Source organism: Neomonachus schauinslandi, chromosome 13 (genome assembly GCF_002201575.2).
Source record: "Neomonachus schauinslandi chromosome 13, ASM220157v2, whole genome shotgun sequence".
Taxonomy (NCBI): domain Eukaryota; kingdom Metazoa; phylum Chordata; class Mammalia; order Carnivora; family Phocidae; genus Neomonachus; species Neomonachus schauinslandi.
The window spans coordinates 57,546,312-57,566,764 of record NC_058415.1 but is presented as its reverse complement, the minus strand read 5'-3'; the positions used below and the strand labels follow the sequence as shown (position 1 = coordinate 57,566,764).

Sequence of the window (20,453 nt, the reverse complement as noted above, 5' to 3'; positions counted from 1 at the left end):
CCTTGTGAAACTCACCACCAAGCTGGGTCTCACGCTAGCCTGATGGAGGTCATACCCAGCAAGCTGTGACCCCATTAAATATAGATTTAGAATACCTGAATGTATGTCTTCTACCGAGACATGGTTTGCCTTCTGTACTAGCTCATGCAAAAGTTTTTTCTGCCTCAGTCTTTTCTCTCTCAGAACATTTTTAAAATTGTTGATGCACTTGTTGAGGTAGATGGTCTCTGCACACACTTGCTCTAGGCTTAGTCTGCCCTGCTTGAGAGATTCGGGCCTGGAACATGTTTCACCTCCCAGAAACGGAGCCAAAGCAAAACCTGGCAATGAATATGCAATAGGCGAAGAGTTAGAAGCAAGAGAGAAGTTGCTGGGATCCTGAAAGGTTTGGTCTCTCTGTGTAGAGATGCCCACTCCACCAGAGACCACACTGAGCAAGCTCTCACTCTCCTGACTCCCAGGGCTCTCCACAGAGAAATCTTGGGCACCCTCTGAACTCAATGCCCCAAGAAGTCTATCACTGTTCTCTGACTGAGAACCACTCTCATTGCTTTCCAGGTCCTCAGGACTGATGGACCCACTATTCTCCAGCTTCTGAAACACGCCCTGCAGAGCTGAACGAAAGTGGTCAATTGCTCGGCCCAGTCTGCTTTTGTAAAACTTAATTTCTATATCTTCATCCTCCTGCAAGCCAACCAGACCACAAGATGACTTTTCAAAGACATCTTTAAGGACCCGAGAAGCATGTTCCTCCTCTTCATTCAAGTCAATATGAACCATGTCACTGAAGGTCTCAGGCCCTACGATAATTTCTTCCATCATGTGGTCATGGCTCAGAGTTGCAAACCTTTTGGACTTGTCTGTCAAAAGGTCCTCTAGCTGCTTTGAGCTCAGAATACCAAGCCCAGCTTCACAGGCCAGGAGGTTGTCTTCTGTCTTCAGTAACCCAGACAGTGACAGGCAGCTGCCCGCCTCACTTTTATTGCCGCAGTTATTTGCTCTTTTTGTTTCAAATCCTTGGCTGGACTGTTTGAAAACCTGGGATTTCCCAGAGCCCTCCTCTTCTGGGATTAACACTGGGGAAGGTTCCTCAAATTGATGAAAGGTGGACAGAGAAGCTTCTCTCCCTGTCAGCTCACCACAACTGCCACTGATAACTTGGGAGGCTCCTGATGTTCCTTTTACTTCATTTCCTGGCTTAGATATATCGCTTGGCTTTGTGAAATTATTCTTGGGTGGAAAGCAAAGGCCTTGCTGCTTAGGAGTTTGAGGTTCTTTGTGTTGATTCTGAGCCCTCATTTGACATGCTCCTGGGTCCCCTGTTTCCATCTGAAAAAGTGGTTCATGCTGGTTTAAAGAATTTGCATTATGATCCTGAAGTTGCAAAAACGATAGAGACTCCTTCTGGGGATTCTTATAGCACTGTGGCCAGCTTGGTTCTTCTTTGGTGGCAATCCGGACCCCTACACTCTGCAAAAGGATGGATTTCTGCAAGATGAAGTCCCTATGCTCTAGACGGGCAAGTTTCACAACAGTAGGCCTGGGGGCTGGGGCTTTGCCTGCCCTGTAAGCCTCTTTGATGTACCTGTTGCACTGCATGCCGTTAACACAGAGGTGCATGGCCAGGAAGCTGTGTACCAGCTCCACGGTATTTTCCCCATCTTGCTCAGGAAGTCCATACAGATACAGAATGGCGTCCTCACCGGGGCTGTCCACATGGGGTTCCTGGGCCATTTCCCCCACACACACCTTGGCCAGTGAGCTGCTGCCCACCTGCAAGCCTTCTATTTCACTCAGAACTGAGTCTACACAGCTAGACACTTCATCCACTGAACCCCGGACTTGGCTCAAGTGCTGCTGCAGCTCAGCAATTTCAGTTTGGAGACGGCTGATGCCTTGTAGCTCTCTGATTATATAGTCTACTACATCCCCCAAAGGCTCTCGCTGTTCACAGCTGCAGCCTTGGTGATAGCCTCTAGACAAAAGGGACTTGGCTTGATTCCTTTCTGAGGGCTCTTGACAGCTTGTGCTAATGCTGACAGAGGAGAGGTCCTGAGAGCCAGATCCCGAAGCACAGACAGTAGAGCCCAGAGGAAATTGGCTGCCGGCCTGCTGCTCAAAGCTGCAATGCTGGGCCAGGCCCCCATCTCTATCCCCACCAATGGCTGAGGCTGTTGACCCACAGTGAGGGAGCAGGGAGCTATCCTCTGGTAAGGATTCAATAGGGCCTGAGGACTTGCTCTTGATGCCACACACAGTCTCTGACTTAGCCTTATCTGGGGAAAGCCTGGAGGAGGGTCCCAAGGTGACCATGATTTCTTCCTCTGACTCTTGCAACAATCGTTTCATTTTCTCCCTCAGGGTCTGAGGTATTTTCTTGCTTCTTCCTCTTATTTCTGGTCAGGGTGCTTAACAGAGACTGTCTTAGAAGATATACTGCCCTGCTCTTTTCAGTCTTTTTCTAGAAATTATGGCTGGGTGATGCCTTGGGATTAGCCCACAGTACTGCCTGGAATGATCCCATGTGTAGTCTCCAAACCTGGTACATGCCCCTGGATCCTGGCTTGACTCTTATCCTGCAGCTAGTAAAAAAGGGAAATAGGGCACTCAGGTCAAAAAGCAGCAGGATAGTTTTAAATCCGAATCAAACTGTCAAGCAGGAATAATAATGTTACCTTCTAAGACTGCAGAAGTCAACCCTGACCTGTCTCCCACTGCTGGCCTTCAAAGCTGTAGGCAGTCACTTCTCTTTCCTTGGCCTCCCATCAGGGTATTGATGTATCAAGTCCTTGTGTTCTGGGCAAGTACCCAAAGGCATCAAGATTAAGACAAACTCCTGGGAAGTAGGTGGGTAAGGTCAATGAGTGACTGAACCTTTACAAAATTCAACACTAGGGTCTGATTCAGGAATGAACAAATAGATGCCTAACTACCAAAGCTCAAATTACATACACAGTGAAAGACAGCAACAAGGCATGGAATGTTTGTTTTCCCAGTCAGATGTTCTGCTGAAAACTCAGCAACTCCAAGGTTGGTTCCTGCCTGTGTTTATAGTGACAGCAACCCTTCACTTGGAGAAAAGACCATGGCAACTATTTAAAACTTGGAGGGAAAAAAAAAATGTTTTCTAAATGTTTTCTAAAAATTCTAGAATAAGGTGGCATGGCATAAGCAAAAATCACTGTCCAGATTCAGGTGCATTAAGCACGTTTGGATCTAGTGGGGCATGTGGCCAAAGACATACATATGGTGGGCTCACAGCTGGGGATGAAGGAAGCTCAGGAACAGCCTGGAGTCCTGAACTCCATTTAATAGTCCCCAGGCGCTTGGTGCAGCCTAATCAACATACAGGTTTGGCTTTCTTCCTCCACGGTGCATCTGGTCTAATACCTCCCTTCAGAGCACCAGGTAAGTGATTTTTCAGCACTCCTGGGGTAACAGAGGATTGCTCTAGCCCTCCGATGGCTTGGAGAGAACAATGCATGGGACAGGTGGGGAACTGGTTATATCACAGAGGGCTCCAGGGTACTTTGCTATTCTCCAAAAAGGTGAAGCTAGCCTGCCACTAGTCCTGCCCCTATACCCTAAACTACCAGTGACTACTACAGAGGTAAAGATGACTATTACCTTATAAGGAGTGGGTATCCATTCCTTTTTTACTGGAAACATGCAGAGTGTAGGGAAGGAGCAGAGTAGAAAGTACAAAGGGAAAAGCTAAGAGCCCCGGAATGCCTGGGACTGCTAATACTTTCTGGCTTTGCTGGGTTACCCTGGGAGGGGTAAAACTGGTTGGTGGGAAACATGCAATCCTTCATGTTCTTCAATCAGAGATGATTTCCCCACTTTCTAGATTTGATCTAGATTTCTAAATCTAAACTCCTGCCTCCTTTTCTTTTCCCAGTAACTCAAGTTAACCCTAAAAGGGGAAAACGGCCTGTGAAGAGCATAGGCTGACAGCTCCCACAGCAACTCATTTTCAGGAAGGGCTACCATCTATAGTTTATGGGCTTAAAAATTAAAAGCACTCTGCTTTCCCTGACTAGAAAGAATCAGAAGCATGAGTCAGAAGACGTGGGACAAAGATTAAGCTGACCCATTTTACTGGAAATAACAAGGCCAAGAACCAAGAGACTAGAGACCAAGAAACGAGATTAATTCCCATTTCACGTCTTCCCTCCTTCTCTGTAGTTCATCTAAAAACTCTACTTCATTTAAGAACTCCTCACCTAAAAATGCTATCCATTCTGTGAGGCACTGCCAAGGTCCAATTACTGCTTTTTAAGCATTTTTGCTTTACTCCTATGTCTCAAGGGGCCAGGATCAGCCATACTCCTAATCCGGCCAACTCAGTATAATCTGTGTCAGAGAGGGAGAGAGAGAGAGAAGACATACTCTATGTGCACAACCAGAACTGCTGGGTCTTGGGCTAGTGCCTAGCTGCCTAGACAACAAAGCCCCCAATTCTAGGACTGACTGGTCAAATTATTCCTTCTCTCCTTCCACAAGTGCACCTGTACTTCCAAAACCACCCCTCTCTTCTCCCCCCACGCCCCCGTCCCTGCCCCAACTGTGCAAGGTCTAGGTTCACCTGATTTGGTCTTGGCACCCGGTATTAGGTTTGAACAAGGTCCCTGGTCTGGGTAATCAGCCTTTCAAGTTTGTCTCAAAGAGAAAGACTGCTTACTAAACCAAGATGGAAGGTCTGCATATGACCACATGAAGCCATGAGCAAGTGCTACTAGACTAAGAATCAAAAGACTTAAGTTGTTTTTTGTTTCATCAGTGACCTTGGATTAAACACTTGACTTCTCTGTTCCTTAGTTTCCTCATCTATAAAGTGGGAAAGATAGTCACAGGAATGTTGCCAAGCATGCAACCACCTATAAAAGGGTATGATTTGAGTAAACCATGACTTCTATCCAACCCCAAAACCCCTATCTTTCCCAGTCTCTTTTAATGGTCTGCAGCATTGCCTGGAACCAGACCACTGGAGCGTGTCATTCTTTGTTAATCCCATTTTCTTCTAGAAGTTTTTTCTTAAGATTAAAAAAAGAGAGGAGCAAAACATTCAGTTCCCAACATTTTATTCAGGTGACAAAAGGCTTGCCATGCTCCTTCAGGCAGTCTGAAAGCATGAGGAAGGGGCAAATAGCTAGAGGAGGCAAATTTTTCCTTTCTAATAATGTTGGTGAGGTCCAGACCACCCTCACTTTGGTCCAGAGAAGGCAGCTTTTCGGGAGCAAAAATGAAGCTGATTCAGTGCAGGCCAGGTTAACTTCAGGCCTATCTCTGCTTTTCAGATCAATACTCAAGATAGGCTTGGCTTAACTTCCTGGACAGTCTTGCCAAGGGTCTCCTCTGAGAGAACAGTGCCTTCAACACTGTCTGGCTAGCCATACACGGGGCAAATGGCATGGCTACTGTGTTCAGAGTCCTTTCCTCCTGAAGGACTGAAGGCAAAGCTGCCTGGTTTCCTATGTTACTAACAAATAGGAAATTTCCAACTAGAGCTGCCATAGCAACTTCTCCCAGCCTCAAAGAAAGAGCTTGCTTCCATATCAAACAAACAAACAAACTCCCCACAAAACACTACATCAAAAACTAATGATGTACTGTATGGTGACTAACATAACATAATAAAATAAGATTTAAAACAAAAAAAATTCTTATGAGTTAGTAACCACAGCCCCTAGATGAACTTAAGAATCACCTCCTGGGGATATGGGTTCCCTAAAGGCACCAAACCCATTCAGTCATCCAGATATTTAGGTTTTGAAGCAGGGGACAGAGTTCAATGTAATGCCCAGAGAATCAACCAGTCACTTGGCTTAGAACCCAATGGGATACTGGAAGCCAGGAAGCCCAAGTCAAGTCCACCTCCTTCCCTATACTCTCTTTGCTACTACTGTCCACAGGAATGAAATAACAAGGGCTAAAGAGTGAGGACAGTTTGGTCTCTAAATCAATTCAACTGATTTGTCTGGCACTAAGCTATGTGCCAGGGATATAAGATACTGTTCCTGCTCTCTAATATATTAAGGTTTGGGGAGGGAAATAGGCATACAGACAATCACAAAATTAAGTGAAACATGTTATAATAAAGTTGTAATAAATCATAAATAATAAGCATTTAATTCCAGTGATGGGGAATGAGAAGACAGTGAGAGGCCCAGCAAAACCAGGACAGGGAAAGCCATAGAGAAGTAATATTTGAGCTGGAATGGGATAACGAGGCACTGGGGTCCATCCAGCTCAAAGCTGACCCTCTGGATTCCTTCAAGGTACCTAGTGCTCTAATTCTGCCCTGCTCTATTAGCCTCTAGTCAACTCTCCAAATTTCATACATACACTCTCAAAAATGACCACACCTTTCTGCTATCTTTTCCTAAGGAATGCCTAAAGCTGGGAAAAATAAGGCAGCCCCATTCAAGGGATATCTCTGTTTGGAAAGACAACATATCAAAACAAAATGTATCAATCCCAAGGAGAAAACATCAAGGATGGAAAGCTGAGAACTATGGCAGGGAGTAAACCCTTAAATCATATCAGCACCAGACTACCAAAAAAAGTCAAGAGGAAAAAACCCCTCCATTTTCTGAAATGGCTGACTCTTTTTGTCTTTCTCTGACATCAAATAAATGTGATTAGGAATGGGAGTACTCCTTGTAAAATTGCTTCTGACCCAAATCTTGGCTGGGAAGAAACAACTGGGGACTTCTGGGAACAGGGCAGGACTCTCTGTGCATATATTAATCAGCCTCTCACTTTGTGTGAAACAAACCCAGAAGGCAGAAAGCCAGGAACTCTGAGCACACCTCCCCACAACCCTTCTACAGAGGTCAGATCATTCCTGGGCCATTTACCAATTATGCTGTATGGCTAATAAGGTGGGAGGAATGGATTTCTAGGGCTAAAACAGATAGGAGTACTTTTAGGATGGTAATCTTTGGGCAAGAATCAATGTTTACAAAGATTGTCAGAGAAAGTGGACAGAGTCACATGGTATAAAGAGTGAGATTAGCCAACAGGAATTAAGAATGCCCTAGATTAAACTAGATACTACAGTTCCTAGGACTTGCCATCCCTCCTCGTCAGCATTAGGAGGAACCCCATTTACAGGCCAGGAGCTAAACATGGTAAAGGAAAGAAAACCTCAAGCATTACATCCAAAAGGAGAGACAGAACTTCTGGTAACATACAGTAGCATCAGGGAGGATGCAGCCTTCAGAGGGTTAGCATATCAAGACTTCAAAATGAAGAAAGAATGCCAGCCATGAGAGCTTGGTATTCTTACCCTGTTCAGTGCTCCCTTTCAGCAGTACCAAGATTTACTATACCAAGGAATATAACCAACCATAAAACAATACATACGCACCCAGAGTCAGATACCCATGACAAAGACTCTCTTTTGACCAAAACTGAGTCTGGTTGTTCTAAGTCCTCTTTCTGACTAGGCCCCTGACCTTGAGCTCTGTTTAGTCCACTTTTACCAAGAATCCTGCTGGGTCAGTTTATGAAAACTCTTCACGTTTGATATCTGACCAAATTCCTTATCCACCACCTTGGCCTACCTCCAGCAAAACTCCTGTCAAGTCAGTTTAGCCAGACTTCGCCCTACCCTTGATGTTTCCTCTTAGTAATTTTCCATCCACTGACCCTCAACCTACTCCTTGGCCATAAATTCTCACTTTTCCTTATATTCAGAGTTGGGCTCAATCTCTCTCCCCATTACAATACCCCAAGGTAATAATCACCTTGAATAAAGTCTGCCTTACTGTCTTTAACAAATGTCACAGTATTTTTTTTCTTAAGCACTCATCATAATCTTTTTTCCTCACTACTTCATGGTTCTCGTGAGTAGACTTGAAGAAGGCATGTGAGCAGGAATCTAGCTAGCCCCTGAATACTAGCGCCTCCCAACAAAAAACCCCCACATTCTCTACCTCCTTACTCTGCTATAGTTTCTTCAGAGAACTTACTACCACCTGCCTGATAGATAATAAACAAGCAAACAAATATAGGATCTATCTCTCTAACCACCTCCCTATTCTGGAATGTAAGCAGGGACTTTGTTTTGCTCATTACTATATCCCCCACACCTAGAACAGTGCCTGGTACATATGGTGCTCAAAACAAACAAATAAAATCTTGCCATTGAATAAAAGGAATCAGAACACCAAATCAGGAAAGTTTAGAGTTAAAGGAGTCTTTTATAGAATACTAGATCTTGAATCTCATACTACATCGTGATCTAGCTTATGGAGGAGTTTTATTTAGGTATCACAGTGTTTTTCTAAATTTTATTTATTTATTTTTTTTTAAAAAAGATTTATTTATTTATTTATTTGAGAGAGAGAATGAGAGAGAGAGAGAGCACATGGGGGGGGGGAGGGTCGAGGGAGAAGCAGGCTCCCTGCCGAGCAGGGAGCCCGATGCGGGACTCGATCCCGGGACTCCAGGATCATGACCTGAGCCGAAGGCAGTCGCTTAACCAACTGAGCCACCCAGGCACCCTGTTTTTCTAAATTTTAAATGTGTAAGTCTTTATAGGCAGGGCAGCTACTCTAGATTCTCAGAAGTCCTATTACCCAAGTTTAAACCCTTGACCTAAAAATGACACCCTTGTTGTTGTTAATCTGTTTTACTTTGGCAGACCCCTAAATGGGAGGTTCTTGCTTGAGGACCCACAGTGGATATGAATTCATGACACCGGAAGCTGTGCCTTGTTTTTTAATTCCCAATGCCTAGCACAGGGCACTACTATGCCAAACATATGACCTGGCACACAGTGAGAACTCAGTGCCATGGAAAGAATAAATGAGTGATGGCAGAGCTGCATTAGAATCCAAGTCTCCTAATTTCTAATTCACTTTTGTTTCCATAACAATATGCGCCTTCGAGTTCTAGGTTTACTTCTAGATTGATGGCTTACAACCCATTTTTATTGTAAAAACTAAGTTGGAAACTTCTCCCCAAATACGTTTAAATTTTCCTGGGGACTCACACAGGACAAATAAAGAAGACAGTGGCAGCGGCTGTGCCATGGTTCCTGTCATCCCCAGAGTTGCTATCAGGGGGCTTCCATTTGCCCTTCCAGCTGGAATAGCTACCCCAATCCTTCTGCTGGAGACAGGTCTAGAGCAGCACTGTCCATTAGAAACATAATGTGAGCCACATACATAATTTAAATATTTCTAGTAGCCACATAGAAAGTAAAAAAAAAAAATTATTTTAATATATTTTATATAATTCATTATCCAAAATATTATCATTTCAACATGCAATCAATATAAAAATTATTCATCATGTATTTGCATTTTTTTCATACTGAATCCTTGAATTCTGGTATATATCTTACATTTGCAGTAAATTTCAATTGAGACTAGCCTGCCTGCCAAGTATTCAACTACCACACATGGCCAGTGGCTACCATATTGGACACACAGGTCTAGAAGGCTGAGACAGGAGACACTCTAGAGAGCCTTCAAAACCTGGCACAAATGCTCATTGCAGGCTGCCATCTCAGGGGCAGCAGAATGCTCTGTTCTTTTACTCATTTTTCACCTGCTCACTTTGATCCTAGCTGGAGGTAGCATATTTCCATTTTGTGAGAGGTTCAATCCTCAAGGCTACAAAGAACAAAGTATTAAGGCCCAAAACTACAGAGGATGAGACCTTTTCTCTCTCTCAATCTAACTCTTTCCAAATACTCTGTAGCAATAGGTAGCTTCTTTCCAATACTCTGGGCAAAACTACAGGTTAAACCTAATTACTTCAATAGAAGCTACCCCTTTGCAGAGAAGACTTAGAGACCTCTCAGACAAGAGCACAATCTCAATGCAGCTGAGTCAAAGACTATCCTACACAACTCACACTAGAGGGACATGTAACAATAGTAAAATTGTATTTGTTTAGAATTTTACAGTTTACATGACTCCTATTTTATCATGACATATTTTATCATCATAACCCTATGAGGCAGGAAGGAAGATTATTCTTATTTCATAAATGAGAAAAATAAGCTCAGAGAGGTTAAATGACTTGACCAAGGTCACTGAGTAGAACTAGGATTTAAAAGGGGGTCTTCGATCTATAAAGTTAGTGCTGTTTTTATCATACATGCATGGTGCAAATGGACAGATTATTATGCATATGTATACACACTCAAGACTGAGAAAACTCAAGATGACTTTTCTGTCTATATGGCATATACACACATGAGAGGGAAGAATCAATACATCAGACAGAAGGACAGTACACACACACACTCACACACTAGAAAAATAGAAGGGTTTGTTAATATACACAGGCATATACCAGAAGGGGAAAGTTACCTGAGTATATACACACATGCATGAGATAAAGAGATTATATCTATAGATGTATGCACATGGAGGGAGATATGGCTTGTGTATATTCATGTAAAATGAATGAATGAGTTGAATGAGTTTCTATTATGTACGTACACACAGGAAAGGAATGGTCAGTTTATAAACATATGGACATATCAAGAGGGAGAAACAGATTATTTGTATAAAAGTATGCACACATTCAGAGGGGTGGCTAAGTTATTTATATACATACAGGAGAGTACCAAGGAAGAACCGATGGTCAGATTATCAGCATATCAACACATGCACGTGAAGATTCTACCCTCAGTGCTGAGTATGCTATTTTTCACTCATTCTAATGACCCCCACCAGCAAACTGGCTCAAGCAGTTATGTAATTAATGTAGCTACTCTGAATTCCACCCACAAATGCTTTGCTTTTGTCCCTGCTTGTCGTTCAGAGTCAGTCATACACTCGATACCACTTACCTTGCTGCTGCAACCAAAATAAGAGTTAAGGAAATGAAAAGAAAAAAAAAAACATTAAAACCACAAATTCTTTAAAAAATTAAAACCATTAGAATGCAAGTGCTGTCTTTAAGAGGAAATCCGTTCAGGAGCACTCCTTGGTTTGACAGAGAAGCCACAGGATGAACTTTCTAAGCCACACAGCATGGCTGCTTGCCCAACGGACAAACAGAGCCAAGGAGCTATTATTCTCAGTTGCACCAGCTGGCTGGCTCCACGGTGCAAAGTTGATGATATGAACAATGCCCAGCAGAGAAATCCCCTCAGTGAAAGGCTGGGCAGGAGTCTCGCTGGCTACAAATCTAGGAATCCAATCTGGTCCACACCTCTGCTGAGGGGGACTCTGATGACTGGCCTGCTGAAGGCAATAGCAGCCAAACTTCAACTGGATGTGGAATTCTAACCCAATTGATTCCAGGCTTTAAGACTGAGACAGAAAGCAGGGCAGCTACTGCTCCTGCTGCTGCTCCTCCTCCTCTCCAGCTGCTTCCTGCCTGCAACCTCCCATAGGGCACCAGCCCTCCTCACACGTTCCTGGCGCACACACCCCCTTTCCCAGAACACTCACGCACACACAAACCTCGCCAGCAAGCTCACTCACACACCCTTGGTGAGTGTCTCTCCCTCCCGCTAAATATAGATCTTACTCTCTCCCTTCCCCCATTTCTTCCTCTCATTCTCCCCTCTCCTTTCTTCTCCCCTGCCTATCTACCTCTCTCATGTCTGGGCTATAGGATATAAAGGGACGTAAGACCAAAGACCTATACTTTGAGGAGCTCCCAGTCTGAGAGAGAAGATAGAACACAGAAAGAAATTGCCAGAGCACAATACAAAAGGAGTCTTGCCTTCTACTGAAACAAAATAGGTTTTTTTGTTTAGTTGGTTGTTTTGGGGGGGTGGTTTTTGTTTTTTGCTATATATAATCTGTTTTCTCCATTTGGCAAAGCTGGAAAACAGGTGAAGTACCCAAGTTCAGTTAACATCAAATAGCACTATGCTCTCAGAGTAGATACCTAGTCCAGTTCTTCCTGAACAGCCACAGCAAAAGAACCAATTGGAAAACAAGAACTCCCTTAGGCTATGCCAAGGCTATGATTAGGGAGAAGTAGGGGAAGCTGGGTGGGCTGAGGTAGACCCTCTACTGCAGAAGTCTGGACCAGAGATTGTTTTGGGATCCAGAATTAGGAACTAAATAGACTAAAGTGAAATCACATTGACCAAGAGCTACTGAGCCTGGTGATGGGTATTAAGGAGGGCACGTATTGCATGGAGCACTGGGTGTTATCCACAAACAATGAATCATGGAACACTACATCAAAAACTAATGATGTACTGTATGGTGACTAACATAATAAAAAAAAAATTATAAAGAAAAAAAAAGATGCAAGGCCCTGGTTTCATGATCCCAAATTTTGCAGTCCCTCTTTGCCAATGGCAGCCCCATCTCCATGGTGGCTCTCACATGGTCCTAATTCCTAATAACTCAACAATTCTACTTAGAACTCATCAGAAAATTGAATGTCCTTATCTTCAAAGAGCACTCAAGTTGTGCATTGCAACATAATACCAAACATAAGCCAGGAACCCTTGAAGCCATGGAGCATAAAATGCCAAATACATCAAATATACAATACCCCTTTCCACTCTGCACCCACAGGACAGGAAAAACACTGTTTGAGTCCAAAGAACATCAGAATTCTTCTCAGTATAGGGCTCCAATTAACCAGTAACAATCCAGTGAAGCCATTGCGATTCTACCTCCTTAGAACCTGATTAAATGTGAGAAGGCCCTTCTCTTCTTTAGGTCAAAGGAAGGTGGACAAGTTTCATTCATCCAGTATGTCCAAGCCAGGCTCTCAAACCTTGCTACTTCTGCTGCCCTGCAACATTCTTCATGACAATCCACAATAAAACATGCCCTTGTTAGCCAGGAATCAGGAAGTCAGTCTAGGGGGGCCACCCTAGAAACTGTCACTGCAGAACAGGCAGCCCTATATGGTAGATAAAATAAGCTTTTAAATGAAGAATGATTTCCTTGGCTTATCCAAGATCCTGAGGAGAAAGTGTTGATTCCAGAGCCAACATTTGCCTCCCTACTGCCTTTTTTCCAATAACATTGCTTCCCCCTCAACCCAGGAAGAAAATTTAGATTCCAAGAGACGTTAAACAACCCATTTCTTAACCATCCACCTCATTATGCAGCCAACACTAACAGCAGAGCAAATATCTCCTAACCCAGTCGGGAGCTGGCTGGATGACAGAAGAGATAAAGACTGACAGCGCAACTATAACCACATCTAAATACAGAAAAAAAAATCACTTGAAAAGTGTCAAATTTCAGTGGAAGTCAGAGCCAATTTACTAAGGAGCTTCCCATATTTCAGCCAGAAGAAAGAGGTAAAGGGTTTAAAACAAGAAATACAGGGAAGACTGATTAAATCAGAATTCCCTCCCACTCATAAAGAGCCCAGAGAAGTGGCTGTCATTATCAGGTTTGGGTCTGGGCTTCCTATTCTGAGAAGTAGAATGATCTTCAGAGCTAGGACACTGACTAAAAAACCTACTTCTTCCTGCCTCATCCACCAGTGGCTCCAGGACCTGGCTGAGGCTTTAGATGTTATACCTGAGGTTAATGTGACCCTGTCTTATCCATTTGCCTACTCAAACACATTCAGCCCATCTTCTAATCAACTTGGGTTTTCCAGAAAAATAAAGGCTCAAACAGGAGAAGACGCGTTTACAACATGAGGCACAACAAATCTGCAATCTCTAGTTATGGTCCTCAAACTTCACAAAAGTTCATATAGCTTTGACCATAAATTACCTTTGTATCTTTACACCTTCCCATGTTTCAGCAAAAGCACAGAGAGTAAGTGGGAAAGTGATAAATAGCTGTCAGTACAAGCTCTGGTAAAAAATAAATAAATTAATTAAAATTAAAATTAATAAAGCAGGCTCCTTCTACCATTCAACAGGGCCCATGGACTGCCAGACATCATATGACCAAAGGACAGTTAGACCTCTTCTGTGGACTAGCCTTTTGGGATAGACACATAATTTCTGTTTCCTGAGCCGTATGAATAACAATGCAGCCTCCTTGTCAGAGTGCATTCGGCTCTTGGGAATCCTGGGCAGGCTAAAAGGATGTTTGGTGCTTTTTAGAGGTAGGATATAGCACAAGCACCCACCTCAGTTGGGAAGCTTCCTCAAAGCAGGGCTTTTCAAGAGCTAGCTGGGCAGAATTGGAAAAACAGATTGGGTTAAGAAGGAAAAGGCATTTATCCAGAAGCTGTGAAATGCTCTGAACAGACATTCTCAAGGTCTGGTTCCCAATTTAAATCTTTGCAGGGATCTTCGCCTAGAGATAGATGAGTCAAGATGGAAATTCAACATAAGACACTGACACTCACGCAGAGTTGTGGGAAGGTTTAGAACTGCAGGAGCTCTAAAGGGGAACTGAATGGGTGGGTTAGTCAGAAGACCACCTGGCACACAAAATTCATCCTCGGTTAAAGTATCTGAGTGGAGTTACAGGGATAGTTGGAGGAGGGGCTCACCAACCACAATTCTCCCCTTTTATACAAACCATCTAAGTCTCCCTCAGGCCAGATATGACTGGCCCAAAAGCAAAGAATGGGCCTGCTCCAAACCTGGCCTGCCTTTTCAGGTGTCATTGCCAGAAAATGATGGAGTCAGGACCAGCAGGTGCCTACCTCATCTCTCAATGTTGACAATCACATACAAGGACGTAAAGGATAGGTGGAGCCAAAGTCTGACTTACATCAGAATAAGTCTGTGACTCTTTTTCTTCTCTACCACTAAGTAAAGCCAGAAGCAACATGAGAGGCTGACACGGGTCACATAAGTAGGATCTGTTTCATGAGGAATATAGTTTGTTCTGGTGGCTGAGAAAATTCTTTTTTCCCCCTAGAATTATGCCCTCCATAAACTACTCAGAAACTGCATGCAGCAGAGAATGATGGGCAATGGGAGGTGATTCTCCTTCTTCCCTCAGGAACATGCCACTCTAGGGAAGTGATGAGCCTGGCAGAGATGTGCTGACTTTACTGATGTACTGGGACATAGCTGCTACACAGACTAAATCAGGCCTGACAAGCTGCAAGGCAGGCCTAAGGAGCCACAAACTGCTGACAATTTCAGTCCTACAATCAGGTCAAGCACCATCCCTGATTAGCAAAAACTTAAAGAGGGATAAACTCCTCGGGACTACCAGGCTAAACAGTTAGGTTTTTAGCCTGTACCTCCAAAGGCTGTGGCCCCATTTCCATTCCAGGACAAAATCATTAAAAACTCATAAAGTAGTCTACATGTCTACTGCCCTCTCACATAAACCTGCTCAAAAGTCACAGCTCCCAGATTTAGAACTAAGGCTGGTCCTGAACTAGTATCTACTTATATATGTCCCAGTCCAATCCATAAAGTACACTGGCCCTGCCTCATTCTCTATACCCCAAGGAAGCCAAGGGGCCATATCAGAGGGTTCTCTAATAGGAATCTAAAATTTGAAATTTCATGGGGAAATGAACCCTTTGTACTATAAGGTGACTATATTCTAACTGGCTTAATATTGATCAAGTATCTCCTTCAGTTCTTTGTGCTTGTTCTGATACATACCTTAGGGTAAATCCAAACCTGGAGAATTCTCTTGGTATAGGACCTTGCTTCCATAAGTTTTTCAAAATATGTTTTTAGCTAACACATGAATCCCAAGTGTCTTGGGAATCAATGAAGGGACCTCAAAGAGGAGGGGTTTTCCTATAGGATTCTCCATATATTCAAAAATATCTGGTATGAAGCACTGAATTATGAAAAGGTAGCTAACGTTCAAAGGGGAAGAGAAGACTTGGAACAAATCTCTTAATGATCTCTGACAAGTAATATGGAAGCATGGTGGGGAGAAAGGGAAGTACTCAACTAGGTGAGTCAAGAGAGAGAGCTAGACTTAGCCTGCAAAGCAAGGAATACCAAGGGAAAGCCTGTTGGTGGTGGTGGCACGAGAGTCCTACACTACCAGCTCACCCATACCAATCACACAGGGAGATGACTCTACTCAGACACAAGACCTTTCAAGCCTCTATATTCTAATTCTCCATCCAGTGACAGAATCCCCTGCAAAACCCTTTGTCCGCCTATCACATGTCACCAAGTCCAAGCTATTGTACCTTCCTATCTATAAAATCTGTCCCCTTCTCTACAACCCTTAATCTAGGTTTCATTATTTCTCACTTGAGTTACAGCAAAATATTCATCCTCCCTAGTATACCCTCCTGCAACCCTACCTCCCTACTCCCAATCCATTTTTGACAATTTGTTAGAGGAATACCTACCTTTTATAGCCCTTAGAAGGAATTAACCCTGCTGACACCTTGATCTCGGACTTCTAGCATCTAGAATTATAAGACAATATACTTCTGCTGCTTAAGCCACCCAGTCTGTGGTACTTTGTTATGACAGCCCCAACAAACGAATACAGTATATCTGAGAATTACTAATACATTTCTACCAAAAATTTTTTTAAATAAGTAATAAATGAATACTTATTAAGTACTTAGGTGTTGTACCAGGCATGATGAAAAGATATGATCCTTGCCGTTAAGTAGGTCATAACCTAACGGTAAATGTTATGGCATGGGCATTATTATATCTATACTATATATTTCAAGGGAGAGGAGTATTAGATTTTGTGCTTGGGTGACTGGTAGTGCCATTTACTGAAAGGATATACAGGAGATGAGGTGGAGGAGAAAGAAAAGACAATGAGTACAGTTTGAACATACTGCATGTGGTGCCTGTGAAAATTCTGGAAACAAGATCCATAGGCAGTTGGATATATGAGTATGGAATCACGAAAGAAGACTGAGGTAGAGATAGCAATCTGGGATTCATCAGTTTACGGGTAAAGCCATGGGTGAAATTATCTAGGGTATAGAGAAAGAGGTGGAAAACAGAGCCCTAGGAATCACCAAGTTTTAAGGGGCAAGCAGATAAGGAAAAATGCTGTATAGGAAACAAAGATGGAGCTGTCAGATATAAGAAAAGCACTTGAAGGGAAAGATATCACAAAAGCCAAGAAGGAAGAGTGTTTTAGGGAGAAACCAATCAACAGTTTTTATCTCACCTGTCACAAGAAATGCTCCAGGATGCTCCAAGGGCACCTAGAATGCCCTCCCTAACTTGTCATCATTGTCTATTTATGTTTGAATGTCCTCAGGTGTGGACCAAATAAACACATTTCCCTAGCATGCTTGAAGATGACAACCAGCAAAGGGAAGAAGAAGCCTAAGGAATAAGGGAAAGTTATTTGTTACAATTTACCTCCTCCCTTTTGCTTCAAGAAGTCTTATTTTATACACCATGACTGTACTTCAGAATGTGCCTGTTTTGGAATGGTGATAAATCTCACCGCATTGTTTACAGAAAGAATGTTACTTATACGGAGCCATGGATCTCCTTATAACATATGTTTATAAACACAGAAAGCAAGTTACCCCTTGATTTCCATCTTTCTAAGCTCACATTACTTTATTTCTTGGGCATTTCCTGATACTTAATGATACTTAATAACAATTCCTGACTTAGTACCCTCTGGGAATTTCTCTGACTTTTTTAAGATTTTATTTATTTGAGAGAGGGAGTGAGTGAGCAAGAGAGCACGAATGGGGGCAGAGGGAGAGGGAGAAAAAGACTCCCAGCTGGGCAGGGAGCTCGACTTGGGGCTTGATTCCAGGATCCCGAAGGCAGACCCTCAACCAACTGAGCTACCCAGGTGCCCCTCCTCTGACTTTTCTGACCACCCTAACTCAAAGGGTTTGCTCCCTCGATTTTCTGTTACAAGTATTAATCATTTCTTTTGCAACCAATTACTTATATTGTCTTATAACATCATCTCATAGTTTTAAGCAAAACTTTACTGTCTTTTAAGTATCAGAGCTATACTAGGAACTATAATCAGTTCCTGACCTCAAGTGCAATCTAGCAAAGGAGTTAAAACACATATATGGACATGGAAAATGCAAGTAGAAAGCAGAAGCAACAAGAAAATAAGTGGCCAGGAATAGGATCTCTAAATCTTTGAACTCTGTTTTCTACCTATGCGTACTAGGCCCCCAAGGTATATTAAGCAGGGAAGATACTCGAGGTAAATATCCACTCTTAATTCCTAAGACTTCAGACTCAGACTCCCACATACCTCCTACCTTGATAAGCCAGGCTGAGCTACAAAGACGTCTTTAAAGACCAATTCAAAATACAGGTCGCGCAGTTTGCAACTTGACCCCTTGGCTCCTGGGTCACATCCTTGACTAAACATCTGAATTTCACCCAGTGCAAGAGGAGAATATACATATAATATCAAAGGCCCAAAGCAGTTTTCTCAACCTGCTTTTTCATGCCCCCAGTTTATTCCAACTGGTAGAGCTCCTGCCTCCAGCATCACAGCTCAATTAAAGCACCTATTCTTTGGGCCTGGAGTGAGAGGGCAGCCTTCAGCAACTCTAAAGATTAGAGTGAGTGACTAATATTTATCTTAAGAGACACAGCTCCCACCCCCTGCAGAGGTAATCACTATTCTACAATCTGACACCACAGATTACTTTGACCTGTTTCTGAACTTAATAATAAAAGGAATCATACAGTATATATTAAGAAATACATAATCTTGGGGTAAAATGCTCACATATTTCCAGGATAATATGATAAACACCAAAACTGACTGTATATGAAATACTACAGAAAAATAGAAAAATTAGTATCTACCTACCTGGGGACTTTGAGGAAGGCTTCAAAGGACGTGACATCTAATTTGAGCTCTGAGCTTAAGTGGTAGCCATGACTAGTGCTCTGTTTCAGGAAGACAATGCTGGCAGTGTTATACACAATGTAGTCCAAGACAAATAAATAAAAGCAAGGCAACCTTTGGAAGGCTAACACTATAGACTAAGCAGTAGAGAGGACCTGAACGCAAAAGGGAACAGAGAAGAGACTTATAAAAGGAATCATGGAGAGAAAAAGAGCAAGGTCTGGCAAATGATCCAATGTGGGAGGCAAGAGAGAAGGAAGAATGACACCATGATTTTGAGTGGGTTTAGCAGAATGATGGTGATTTCAATACAGAGAACAAAGAACAGAAGAGGCCCAGGAGGGAAGTTTCAAACATTGGAAAATTGTGGTGAAAATAAATAGTAAATAACTAGACATGAAGGGTGGAACCTAAGGGGAAAAGGAGGGTTAGAAGTATAGATTTGGGAATTATTTGCTTAGAAAGGCTAGCTGGAAGTCAACTGGATGCCTAGCACAAAAGCCAGGATGAAGCACAGTAGTAGCCATATAGTAGTTGCTCAATTAAGGACTCTGGATTAGAGGCTAAGCAGAGACAGATTTGAGATGGAAAAAAAAAAAAAGCCCAAGGGGAAAACTGTAGAAAGAGACGGGCAGGGGCGCCTGGGTGGCTCAGTCGTTAAGTGTCTGCCTTTGGCTCAGGTCATGATCCCAAGTCCTGGGATCGAGCCCTGCATCGGGCTCCCTGCTCGGTGGGGAGCCTGCTTCTCCCTCTCCCACTCCCCCTGCTTGTGTTCCCTCTCTCGCTGTGTCTCTCTCTGTCAAATAAATAAAAAATCTTTAAAAAAAGAGAGAGACGGGCAGGGAAGGAGATAAGCAAGGTAAAAAAGGAAGGAAGAGAATGGGAAAATCTAGAATAATGGAAGTCACAAAAATCGGAAGTTACAAATAGGAAGTTTCAAAACATACACTGGAATGCTGCAGAGAAAAATGACAATAAAGACCTGAGGAAAGTATCTGGGGAAAAATGAAAATATTTTAATTATTTCTATCTCCCCTCTGACCTATAAACTCCTAAATGATAAGAAAATGTCTTAAAATAGCCCCAACACAGCCAGTGGTACCCACTTATTGGTTGGCTTGATTTAAAATGGAATAATTTTATCAGTTGTTTCCTTTTGCATAACTTGAGCAACACGATTTTCTCTCACAGAGGAAGAGTTCCTTCCCAGCGAATATCATCAAATGTTCCCATTGGTTAGATGATCAAACAAGCATCACAAGTCAGAGAAAGTAACAGAAAGCAAGAAGGGCTGCTTTGTTATCTGGAAACAAGTAATTTTTAATTTTATACAGAGGTCAATCAGACTAGTTATATAAGAGTACCCCTCTTTACTCTTTACCTCTTTACTGATACTATGCCCAGAAAATACTGTCAGCTGGAGCTAAGCCTGCTACCAGTATCTGATACCCTCCTCTGACTCTAGGCAAGTCAATGGTATCATGGCATTCCTCAGAGTTGTTTTGATATGCACCTCAGAAACCAGAGCCAAACTCTACCCCTTCAAAAAAGCTGCCCCAATCTCAGGCACAGATGTGACATCTTACAATTCACAAGGTTCAGTCACAGCCTAGAACCAGATTTAAGATTTATAGAAGACCAACCACTGATAAACATTCAGATCCAGGCCATAAACACGTCCAGAACACTTCAGGGGAAAAAAACCCCCTTAGAAATGTTAAGCATTTCTCCTGATAAGCACCCAAAAGCAGCTCTTAGAAAATGTTCCCACCAGTG

The 20,453-nt window shown here is 42.8% G+C and overlaps 1 protein-coding gene across 2 annotated transcripts in view; it reads right to left on the bottom strand.

Moving 5' to 3' along the window:
* Positions 1-20,453, bottom strand: part of UNC13B (unc-13 homolog B) — a 213,072-nt gene that overhangs the window by 54,660 nt on the left and 137,959 nt on the right. Inside the window, exon 1 of one of the 2 annotated variants that reach the window (XM_044920652.1) lies at positions 96-2,349. The exons of the other annotated variant lie outside the window; for it this stretch is intronic. Within the exon in view, the coding sequence (XP_044776587.1) occupies positions 96-2,349 (2,254 nt within the window). Of the gene's footprint in view, positions 1-95; positions 2,350-20,453 lie in introns of those variants that run through there. 2 annotated transcript variants of the gene reach the window in all.